This window comes from Etheostoma spectabile, chromosome 9 (assembly GCF_008692095.1).
Source record: "Etheostoma spectabile isolate EspeVRDwgs_2016 chromosome 9, UIUC_Espe_1.0, whole genome shotgun sequence".
Lineage (NCBI taxonomy): Eukaryota > Metazoa > Chordata > Actinopteri > Perciformes > Percidae > Etheostoma > Etheostoma spectabile.
Window position 1 is genome coordinate 30,531,599 of NC_045741.1, and position 12,775 is coordinate 30,544,373.

Sequence of the window (12,775 nt, forward strand, 5' to 3'; positions counted from 1 at the left end):
CCATACGTTATTTTTTTCCCCACAAAACAACTACATTGAAACCATTCAACTAACCATAACCGTACAACATGTTGACATGGAAAACTACCTCGTTTTTTTCCAGAGTGGGGGGGTTGTCATTCACGTCCAGGATGTTAATGGTAACTGTGCCGGTGCCTGTGTTTCCCCCTGGTTTGCCATTTAAGTCTTGACCTCTCACCGTCAGAACGTACTGATCTGTTTTCTGAAATTAGAGACATAAATGACTTACAGGGACTACATCACATTGCTGTGAGATGGGAAAATAAATGAGTTTGATGCATGGTTGCACATTGGAGAGAGTAGCAATGGTCCTGCTGTAAATTCCAGAAATGATAGGATTCACAGCCAATGAACTTGAAAATGTCTTATGTCGTATTTATATATGCATGTGCTGCAAGATACAAGGTAAATAACGGTAAATTTTATGATACCTATTAAAGTCAACGAGCATTTTGCAATTTTTTTTGCAAGGTAATGAAGTCAGAGAAGGAGATTTATGAACTGCAATTGTTTTGAAGGTGAGGAACATTAGCTCTATTGTCTTTGTGAATCTCCTGGAGTATTTGGAGCAAACTGCCAGAGGAACAATGGTGTCTTTAACAATAAATCAACGGGGAATTTCAGCTAAAGCAAATTATGATAATGGGGAAAAGCAGTAAATGCTCCTTTAGCAGGTGTAACACAAACATTTGATCAGGAATCCTATCAAACGTTGCTTAATGTCTTAAAGCTGCATTAACTGTTTGGGCTTTTTAGGCATTGACATATGTGAAGTGTATGTTGCTATAGTGTTGTTACGTTAACGTTAGAGGAAAATAGTGACTGTTGCTGTACTCCCAATGAAATTAGGTCAAATGGTTATTCGCCTTTTAGCTCTGCTTTAGTCTCCACCAGCTCCTCTGGCTGGGAGCTAGTGCAAGGTGGGTGGGTGAGTAGCGTACAGTGGGTCTATCAGAGCTTTTTTTGCGCTTTCCTTCTGCCTGCTCCTGGAAACAAGTTCCACACGAGCATACAGCCATCCAGGAAACCAGAACAACGTAGCTGAGATGGCCTATAGAGTTTGGTGATATTTCTCTGTGGGTGCATCGCTTTCGCCAACCCCTTTCACACATCACATTGTCATTTCAACCACTGTGGATGGAATTCAAACTGTACCTCTCTGTCCAGGCCAGACTTTGCAACAAAGATGGTCCCATCACTTTTAATGTCGAAAAAGCCATGATCTGGTGTCTGACTCATGAGGCGATACGCGATCTGAGAGTTCTCATTCCCTGGTTCATCAGCATCAGTTGCATTTACTGTCATAACTGTAGTCCCTGTAAAAACAGCATCACATCACAAAAATGAAAGATGTTCCGTGTAGTTTTGTTGCAAACAACCCAAAGTTATGTTTACATCCAGTGTTTTTCACCAAAGCAGGTCGTATCCTCGAGTGCATTTCTTTTCTCATAAAATATTTACAATGTTGATTTTGACTATGTTTAACTTTTAAGACAAAGGGCTCACATTGTGGGTCAGAACAGCCAGAAAAGCATGCTGCCTGCATGCTGCAGAATGTGACCAGACGCACCTGGGATTTTTGCATTTAGAATTTATTGTATTGTACTGTATATAAAACTTTTTAAAATCTTTTTTTACTGCATGAATATCAATATGTATCTACACTACCAATCAAAAGTTTGGGGTCACTTACAAATTTCCATTCCACTCAATTATAGACAGAATACCAGCTGATCTGAGTGGGGGGCTGATCTTTAATGCAATATCTACACTGCCCATTATCAGTAACCATTCATCCAATGTTCCAAAGGCCCATTCTGATCTGATATCCTTTAAAAAAAACAACTGAGAAAACATTAGAGAACCCTTTTGCAATTATGTAAGCACATAATGTAATCTGAAAACTGCTGCCCTGGTTAAACAAACTATGCAAGTGGTCTCAGCTGGTATTCTGTCTACAATGGAGTGCAATGGAAATTTCTAAGTGACCCCAAACTTTCTGTAGTTTGGGGTCACTCGGTTCTGTTAGTGTGTCTGGAATTAAAACACGTTGGTGCCCCCAGCCTTGGGATAATTATCATCTCTCAAACTGCTGGCAAAACTAACCGCGGTTTAACGTGAAGTGGTTAGCGCACAAAATAAGTCAAGTGTGCTGGTCCATATGTTGTGTTGGATCGATTGATATGACGTCAGATGGTGAATATTGTGTAATGTTACATGCTTGATTGTTCTCATAGAATGGATCTGTATGCATCATCGCATGACGTTCACTTCTCTGGCTAAACTCCACTACCATGGCCTCTGAAAGGTGCCTGTAGACGGCTCACGGTCACCTATTGCCGCTGGTAGCCGGGGTCTCGGAGCTCAGTAGCAACTCAATACAGCCAGCAACTGCTGCTGGGATTTTATCGTTCTATGGCACTATAGACTGTTGTCTGTTCATGTCTTTCAAGCCTTCAGGGTGTTGAGCTCATGACGTTACTGTTTGCGTGTGGCCCTATAGGCGCACACGCCTTTCGCCTTACATATGTCATTCTTTCTTTAGGTTCGTGACAGTGTTAGTTTTACCGGTTTGTGCGAGTGAGAGAGAGAAAGGGGGAAACAAAAACAAAGGTTACGCTCCTCTCACTCTCACTCACACACACACACACACACACACACACACACACTTTCTCTCTTTCTCTCTAACACCATAACTGGTATGCAGCCCATCTTTTGAAAGGGTTGGTGCCACTGACCAAAAATACTTTTTGAGACACTGTATAGTATGGTAGCATGGGTATTAATAAAATGCAGGAATGATGTGTTTTGGAGAGTAAGACTGAATGTAAACATGAGAGAGATGTAACAAAAAGGAAAAGCTTGCACATCCAAAACACAAGTTGGTTTTTTATTTTAATCATAATTTAATGAAGTTGTTAAAGATTGCGGAACAATATAGACATATTACACAAAAGCAGAAACACTAACCTGCAATACTGAGCTCCTTCACCGCCCCGGACTGCATGGCTTGAAACACCGGAGGGTTGTCGTTGACATCTTCAACCTTGAATCGTATGTCGACGTTATTCTCTGCAAGGGTGCCATCTATATATCTAGCAACACCTGCCAGCTGAAACAGAAAACTCTTGTCGTCATCCTCTGTCTTAGCAGGTACAGACATGAATAACCTGTGACTTTGATTTGTAGCAAATGGGTGACAACATTTTCAATATTCAACATGACGAGCACAGAAAAACAGAATCTGTCATTACTCACATTGTAGTCAGCTATTTCTTCCCTGTCAAGAACTTTGGTGACACGAATGTATCCACTCCTAGGGTCAACTACAAACACATGGAAGGGAACGTTGCTTGCGCCATTGCCTTCTAGAGAGTATTTAATATTCCCTTTCCCATCATCAAAATCGGAGTGAATCTGGAACACAGTGCACAGAGCTGGTTAAGCTAAATACAGTCTAATTCACATACTGTACATTTGAAAAGCTCTAATCTTTTCTTAAGAAATGTTTGTGATTAACAATATAATAGTCTCTTTCAATCATGTTTAAAAATACTTATTCATGTGTTTCTTACCAAACAAATTAAAGTTTTGGAATAAATTCCAGGATTTTTTTTGGTTATGTCAAATCATGTCATGTGACCCAGATGATGTAATAACACAGCATATGAAGTAAACCATGCCTCTTTATTGTCATAACACATTGTATCTTTTTCTTAAGTAAACTTGACTCTGTCAATTACCATCAACAGTCATACCATTAGGACCTTGGCTCATGTTAGCAATTAATTGCGGTTAAAATAATTGGCAATTTATGTAAAAATAGGGTAATAAGACACATAACATTTATGCAACAATTGTTACAGGCCTAGTGCCAACCATTTGCTAAAATGTATATGACAATATGGAGTTGGATTAACAAGATTTTTGTCAATGCATGCTTATGTTCCCATTTTCCCATCTCTTTAGAAGCAGGTAAATTTAAGATTAGATTACATATATTCCTTTAGGGGTTTGTCTGAATTTTGTAATTGAGACAACAGGTGGACACGATGGTTATCGACTTAAAGTAACACACTATACAACCTTTTTGGTATTAAAATAAATGTTTCACCAAACAGCATGGACTTCCTTCATTCAGACCTGGATATACTGTTGCATCTAGTTTGTGAATCCAAAAAGTCTCTCTCTAGGAGTATACACAAAAAAAGTTCCCACTTCTGCTAGATGGTTTGACCCATTCCAAACCTTTGTGACAGGGGAGGGGCAGTGAAGTATTACTGTTACGCGCTTTCTTAAAATGTTTTAAATTTTTAGTGCACATTTAGCTTTTCTTCTGCATATTTGTGTTCAGCGAAATACACAAAAGAGATGATAGATAACAAAGGAGGTGTTACAGTTGATACAATTTATCTGATAGTATGTCCACCCAGTTTTAAAATCAATGTTTGATTTGGACATTGAAGCAATGGTTGCATTGGGGTACTACAAGGTACACGAGGGCTTCTTCAACCACATGCCTGTTAAAATACTTCTGTTTTCTTTAAGTTATCAGTTAACTAGTAGCATTACAGAGAGTTGAAGTCAATGACCAATGACTTACCATGGCAACATATTCCTGTTGAGTGTAGTCTACATTTTCCCTCAGGGGTTTTGGAGGGGGAATCCAGTGGGCCTTCACCACGGCAACAGCCTGCAGCTAGAATACAATACATGGAATCACTTCACAATGGACCCTTACTTGACAGATTGACATAGGTTGATGCTAGAATGTATGGTTTGGAGGGACAGGCAAAGCTGTGACCTGCCTCTGATTGGTTTACTGTGATATTCCCACTCTAACATTATTATTATTAATAATAATAAAAATAATAATACATTTACATATTGCTTTTCACACACTCAAAACCCATCTCAATCCTCATTCCTAAACCCAACTAATCAACCAGTCAGAGGCGGGTCATGCCCTTGCCCATCCCAAATTGAAAGGAATTACAATTTCCAAGACTACTGATTATATTCCAGTTATTACTTCAGATGTCACCAGGACGCAATGTGTTTTTTTGTGCTAAGTCTGAATATGAGTCAGGGCCTGAGCAGGTGACGTTGTCTACTTGCCAAAATAGCTAAACAATGTGTATATATATATATATATATATATATATATATAATATATTATATCAGGATGGAAGAAGACAAAGAGTCCAGGCCTGAAAATATTGACTCATGGTCACGGAGCCCCCTGCTGGCAAATTGAAGTCATCCTTATGCCAGGTGCTGTACTTTAACGGACTCCTTCTACAGATTCAAGGCAAGGCAAGGCAAGGCAGCTTTATTTGTAGAGCACATTTCAGCAACAGGGCAATTCAAAGTGCTTTACACAAAATCAGTTAAACAGATAAACAGGTACAGACAGGTACAAACAGTTAAAAATCATAAGCATTAAAAACCGATAAAACACATGAATTGACAGTTAAAAACAAAATAGAAACATTAGGACACATAAAACACAAGAATAAAAGTTACAGTCCAGCATGAGAAATTTAAAGAAATGAGCATTAATTTAAAGAAAGGCAGCATCAAAAAGAAAGCTCTTCAGCCTTGATTTAAAAGAACTGAGAGTAGCAGCGGATCTGCAGGTTTCTGGGAGTTTATTCCAGATATTAGGAGCATACTCATATTCAACACGATTTCAAATTTCAAATTGTTTCTGTGCAAGACCTTAATGATAAAAAATTTGAGTCTTCTTCAAATTATGCCATTTTAAACATTTCGCCATGAAACAGGAAAATATCGTAACTGAAGTTTACAATGTGTGGTCTACACTTGGAGGTTTGCCCCGCCCCCCTTTACAACTTGAACCATTTGTTGCAGACACTTTTGGGCACAGGAAATGGGACAAAAATTTGCAATACTCTATTTACAATAGCGTAGACTCCACGCAGGAAATAAAGTCAAACTCGTGTCTCAGTGTCCAATGGTCACGCAAATGCACGGCTGCGTCAACGGGCATCCCATCTCCAGAGACTGTCCATCACTGCTTGTTAAATTAAATTAATGATATTGATTCCACATGGGAGGAAGGACAGGGACGTGTGTTCAGGTGAATTCTTGGCGTATTTCTATCTTGCAGCAGCAGAAAGTGATGGCGCCGTTGACCAACAAAAACCTCAAAAGTCAATAACACAGCATTATATTGTTATTTTAAAAGCGCGTTAGTGCCTAGGCACGTGCACAGCGCGTGCACACTATGCTTGTTACACACACACACACACACACACATATACACACACACACACACACACACACACACACACACACACACACACACACACAATGAAGCGCAGCAGTACACCCACATGCAAAAGATTACAAATAAAAATATGACAAATCTGCCGTCATAATAGCAATGCGCCTGGCTTTTAAAGGGAATGGCAGATGACACTCTGATTGGTTGATTCCATGTTATGCCCAGACCACACTTATGATTTAATGACAACACTAAGTGCAATCCTTTTGAACCATGCTCCTGGCGCACAGACTCTTTTTTTCCAAGGTCAAACTAGCAAAAGTTGATTTGGACACTCCCTAAACGCACCGGCGCCATGCGCTTCATGCTGTTCTCTTAGTTTGTTCAAATAGGGCCCTCTGTGTCCTTCTAATGAGGGAGAAAAAGATGATGTAATTGTTTTGTCCACTGATGCTGAATTCCAGACATTGTGTTCTGGCTGGATATGTTCTTGTTGTCAATCAGAAACTACTACAGAGCTACTTATTAGAAACCCTCATTGCGATTTTTAGAAAAGCTAGGAAAGATTCTCAGTTGCATTGACGTCATCTTGCTGGTTGGAGTTCTGCCCTGTCTCAACTTGGTGGAGCTACGCAGCATGACATTCCATATGTTCAAAAGAATGAAAAGTGTAAGGTGTCCTGTTCAAACAAGAACAAAACAGAGTCCAGTAGGTCTGACCCCATTCAGAATTGAGTGCCTCCTCCTGCTGATGCTCCACCAGAGTGTACTCTGGCTGAAATTTGACCTGCACATTTGAGAGAGAGGGTGGAGCTAACCTGTTGTTCAGGTTCTACTGACTGTTGCCTTTTGTGTGTTGCTGCTTAGTGAAAATAATACAAGGGCAACCCACGCCATGATGGTGAGCAAATAGTGTGAGAGTTGAAGCATGATATACAGACCCGGTGTGGCTAGACAACGGTGTCATTCTGTGTGGAAAATTTGATCTAACGCTTTGATCCAACACTGGGCTGTCTTTGTCATCCGTCCTCATTCTGCTGCATTCATTAGAAAAAAATAACACAAACTTAAAGGTCCATGACATGGTGCTCTTTTGATGCTTTTATATATACACCTTAGTGGTCCTCTAATACTGTAAATGGAGTCTCTTTTATGTAGACCTTAGTGGTCCCCTAATACTGGATCTGAAGTCTCTTTTATAAAGACCTTAGTGGTCCCCTAATACTGTATCTGAAGTCTCTTTTATATAGACCTTAGTGGTCCCCTAATACTGTATCTGAAGTCTCTTTTATATAGACCTTAGTGGTCCCCTAATACTGTATCTGAAGTCTCTTTTATATAGACCTTAGTGGTCCCCTAATACTGTATCTGAAGTCTCTTTTATATAGACCTTAGTGGTCCCCTAATACTGTATCTGAAGTCTCTTTTATATAGACCTTGGTGGTCCCCTACTACTGTATCTGAAGACTCTTTTATATAGACCTTAGTTGTCCCCTAATACTGTATCTGAAGTCTCTTTCCCAAAATTCAGCCTTGGTGCAGAATTACAGCCACTAGAGCCAGTCCCACAATGAGCTTTCCTTAGTATGTGCCATTTCTGAGTCTGTAGCTTTTAACCATTTCTAGCCAGTGGGGGACCATAGGCAGGCCGGGGGAATGCATAGTAGTGTTAAAAAACCCCTCATAAAGTCAAATTGTCTTGCCATGGGACCTAATGAAGGAGAGATCAATCTCAAAACTGGCAACATCAATGTTCTGCGACTTGTTCAAATACTATTACAAAATGGACACTCACATTGTAAGCCCTGTGGTCAAAGCATAAAGTAAATGCATAGCTCTCTTTAACAGGCTTCCCTGTGTTTAGCCAGTAGGGAAGCCTGCTGGAGATGTGTAATAGAACAAGACTCAATTAGCTTTTTTTTCTCAAATGTGTAGCCGCTTAGTGTGTCACAGATTTTAATGATCCTATTGGAGTGCTAACAGCATTGGATTTTCAGCATGAAGGCCTCCATGGGTTAACACTATTGCCAGTCCTCTGCTGGTCATTACTGTGAGGGCCTGTGAACGGTCAGGTACTGCTTAACTGCTTGTGTCGAGAGGAGAGCCTGGCACACCCTGGCACTCCTACTGTAGGAAATCTAACTACGCCTAACTTGTTCAGTCAATGCACGGGCATGTCAAAACAGAAGCGCTGGGATGACTCAACCGGTACATCCCATGTATTTAAAACAACTTTTCGCTATACAACTGAGAAAATCTCTTAAAGCTCGTCAATACCCTTCCCACACTTGAATAAGTATTCACTAGTGAGTCATAATTTGTAGTCTGCAACTCAGTATTAGACAAAAGAGCATCTGTGTTGTCAGTCATTGCAGTTACAGCTGGATTAATTCAGAAGTTGTAATTCTTCAGGAAACTAAACTCCTGTGTTGACTCATTGTGGTTGAACTGAATATTGGATGAATTTGTTAGCCAAACAATTGACCTAAATGCATTTCTATCATCCATAAAGACACTGATGATCCCTGACCACTAATGATTGATGTGATGAAAACATGATTCCATTAAAAAACATAAAACCCAAACTGACACAGCGTACAGAATAACACCTTAGAACAAATAAGAATATACAATGATTTGTTAATCAACCAACTCTATGTGTAGACAAGCTCAAATGCCTTTGTGTCTCTGTGTTGCCATGGCAGCTGGTTCAAGTCAACATGAGCCGGTCACTTGTCCCGAGCGATGGAAGGTGAAAGTCTTTTGGACTATAACGCGGTTCAGTGTGCAGCAGTGGGGAACTCACCACAAACAGCAGCCACATGCAGACGGACGGAGAAATCCGAGTCATGATAGAGAGAAGTCCCAGGAAGTGAAGACAAGTTCCGTCAAGAGTTCCAGACAGACTGAGCTAAGAGAGGAGAGGAGGAGGCTTATGAAAGGGGAGAAGAGGAGGAGTGTTTCCCACACATAACAGTAGCAGGGTGTGGGTGTGTGTGTGGGTGTGTGCATGTGTGTGTGGGTGGATGGCCTAACGTTACAATCCTAACTTTTAAAAGAAAAGAAAAAGAAAAGAAAACGATAACATCCGACTGGATCATATGTTCTTCTTTGTTTTTTTAAAAGATGAAATACAGTGTGTGTTGCCCCTGAGCTGGACTTATTTGTGAGTTTCCCTTAAATATTCAATGTCACATTTTTTGGATAAAACACTTGAGGTACAGCAAAAATGAGAAAAAGACTTAGACTTAGACTTAGACTTCTCTTTATTGATCCTTTTGGGATGACTCCCGCAAAGGAAATTGAAAATTCCAGCAGCAGTTTTAGCAAGAAAAAAGAAATTGAAAAAAATAGATAAAAAAAGACAGTATGAAGACAACAAAATAATAAAAAAGTCGATTTTTTTATTTTTGAATTTGTATGTTCATTTGCATAGAGTGCATAAACCTACAGTATGCCACACAACAGATATGAGTAACAGCCATAATTGTGCTGATCCCATACAATGTGCCCATGGTGTCACACCCAGAGAAGGTTATTGAACATACTTAGTGTCACTCCTTTTCCAACTAGCTGCTATTTGGCCCAAAGACGTCAGCACCTTTGATGGGTTGGTTGGTTCTGCTTTCGCATTCCATGTGTGATGAGCTCTGTCACCTGCAGCACCTCTCTAAACCTGTTTTCACTCATGTTGCTACTGGCAACTGAGTCAACGTCAATGATGACTCCTTGTCCTGTCCTGTTCCACATCATCTTACAACTCATTGGTTAAATGTCAGATATCTGACAAATTAATATTTTTTCTTTCCTGATTTCATTGGACCAAATCAATTAGACTTTGACCATGTGGCATTAAATTAAATATGTCCAATAGATTTCTTAAATTTTTTCCAGCCTGGCTTTTAGGTGTTCCACTGAAACTATTATAAGTCTTCCCTGTACTGTCTTGAACGCTCCTCCTCATTCGAGTCCCTTTGGTTTTATGATACTTTGTGTTTTAATCTGCATGCCCCTAACATCTGACTCTGGATTATTCAGGAATTCCTTGATATTTCTGCTTTTATCACGCCTCGCTGTGATAGACTCTCGGTTTCAGGTGATGTCCAACCCGGTCTCACAGCAGTTTGTGAAATGGTCACGTCATTTAATCCATTGATTCGTCAACAGGGACACGATATTTTCATTTATTTCGTGGTGGTCGCCATGAAATGGGAATGTGACCATTGCACAAACTACCATGAGACTGGGCGGCAGCATCCTGCTCTGGGGGACAGGATCCGCGGTCTCTTAGGGACGCAACAACAGGGGGGAGAAGAAAATGAAACACCACACGCCGGCGACAACTGCCAATGACACACCGGGTAGACGTTGACAACAATAGACGCCGGGACACAATCCGCGGTCTCTGAGGGAAATAACAGGGAAATAAAACGCTACACGCCGACAACGGGACGGACTGTGCACGCGGGACATGCTTCAACAACAGGACAGTTGTGATTAGGAAAAGAACAACAGGGAAAGGACCCATCAAATGCAGGACATGGGGACAACAACGGGACGGTTGTGGTTAGGAGAAGAAGACCGCGAAAAGGAACTGCCACACGTGGGATGCAATTCCCGGTCTCCTTGGTGAAAGTCCTCTATTATTTGACCCATCTGCCCCCCCAACCAACCTCTTTACGAGGATTTTTGGCTTTTCAATACTACTCGTACCGTACCGTGCTTTTATCACGAAAGATGCTTCCCATCAAAATACAGTAGTTAAAAATTCGTGCTCAACACCACGAATAAAACAAGAAAAAATGGTGTCCCTGTACACAAATCAGTAGATTATATAACATCACCATTTCACAAACTGCCATGAGACTGAGATTCCCTTAGGTAACTTTTTTACTGTTGACACATTACAATGTGATATACTTTAATCTGGTTTAATCAGTTGAGGGTCTCACTAACCCAAGGGGACGCAGCCTGGACATCCTTCTCTCCTCTGGTTTTACTCGTTTTGTCTCAGTGAAGCTAGCTGCAAGCTGTTTCTAACCACAAACCTATCATCTTTAATGCCCTCTCTCCACTAGAGGATGGCTACACAACCTGAGCCAGACGGGACCCGACTGGACCCAACGATACCCACCGGGATCCGACGTTCTGGGCCGGGTTCGGACAGATATTTAGAAACGATTTTCAAGTCGGGCTCGGTCACATCAGCGCGATAAGGCATTAAACATTTAAAACATCTTTATATGTAGCCAATAGGCCTGTTTCACTTGATGCAAAGGTTCATGTTAGTGATTCAAATAAATTTGAAGTATTACCCGAACATCCGTCTTCCTGTGTTTGGAAATGTGTTTATGTAGCTGTGACAATGAAACACATGCATATGTCAAGCTACATGCAGCAGCACAACAACAGAAGACATTCCAAAGAAACTGGCCTCAGGAGATTTTAAAAGACAGAGATGTTTTGGGCTGGTGGAGAGTTCAGCAAGTCAACTACCCGCAGCTTGGGGTCCATGCCTGCAGCATTCTTGCCATTCCAGCCAGCAGCAATAGCAGTGAGCGTAACTTATAGGACCATCGAGCAGAAGAGGACAGCCTTGAAGCCATCCTCCACTGCAATGCTTTTTCTGCATAAGAACATGGATTAGCCTAAATTTTGATGGAGGGATTATGTAAATGTATCCCATGTGGCAGTTTAGTAGCCTATACAGTTTGAGGAAAATGTAAGAGTGATTTTCATTTCAATGAGCTGCTTTTGTGTTGATGTTAATTCTACTTCGCTAGGGACGCTTGTGTCTATTTGAATTTTTTTGAGAGACCCAGGTCAACAGAACCTCTTTTTTATTTTGTTCTGTTAGCTTGGGCCTTTTTTGGTAGGTCTATGTAAATTTAAATTCAATTGGCTATATGATTGGGCCAAGCTGATGCGCTCATCTGTTGACATTTATGAATGCCTTTCTACAGTTGCTTAATAAAAGCGGGCTTTCCACTCAAACCAACGTGCATGTGTCATTATTATGAGACAAAAATGAGAATTTAACGGGGTCAGACTTGGGTCGAGCTCAGACAGAAATATGCGGCCCGATCCGCACCCTGCTCTCCACCTACTGCTCCCTCAGTGGCTACTTATAGGTATTTCCATGTCCTCAATGCTAACTCCGCTAACAGCTTTCATAAGGCCTTCACCACTGCACTCACACATAGCAGTAACAAGAAACCTAATATGCCTACAGATGCTTTTCTAAATCCCTTGATAGCACCTGCACAAATCAAGAAAGTCAAACCAACTCACAGGCAAATAAAGAGAAAATGCAGACAAGCTGAATGGAAACGGGGAAAGGGCCAACTGGTGGTGTCATATGACATTCCGAAATACAGTATCTAAAGTATCTATAATAGAGGCCAGGTCCTCCAATTCCTCCAACATTATTACAACAAACCGTCATGGTCAGGATCCTGCTGTGACTGCCTTTGTGCCATTCTGGTGGCCATTTTGTATATTGTG

The 12,775-nt window shown here is 40.8% G+C and overlaps 1 protein-coding gene across 1 annotated transcript in view; it reads right to left on the minus strand.

The window, feature by feature from the left end:
- dsg2.1 (desmoglein 2, tandem duplicate 1) overlaps nt 1–9,255 on the minus strand; it is a 16,802-nt gene extending 7,547 nt beyond the window's left edge. The window contains exons 1-6 of the mRNA XM_032527063.1: nt 9,078–9,255; nt 4,625–4,720; nt 3,280–3,438; nt 2,992–3,133; nt 1,177–1,337; nt 89–223 (exon numbers count right to left, since the gene is read on the minus strand). Coding sequence (XP_032382954.1) covers nt 89–223; nt 1,177–1,337; nt 2,992–3,133; nt 3,280–3,438; nt 4,625–4,720; nt 9,078–9,122 — 738 coding nt within the window. The 5' untranslated portion in view covers nt 9,123–9,255. The remainder of the gene's footprint in view (nt 1–88; nt 224–1,176; nt 1,338–2,991; nt 3,134–3,279; nt 3,439–4,624; nt 4,721–9,077) is intronic.
- Between the last annotated feature and the right edge of the window lie 3,520 nt (nt 9,256–12,775).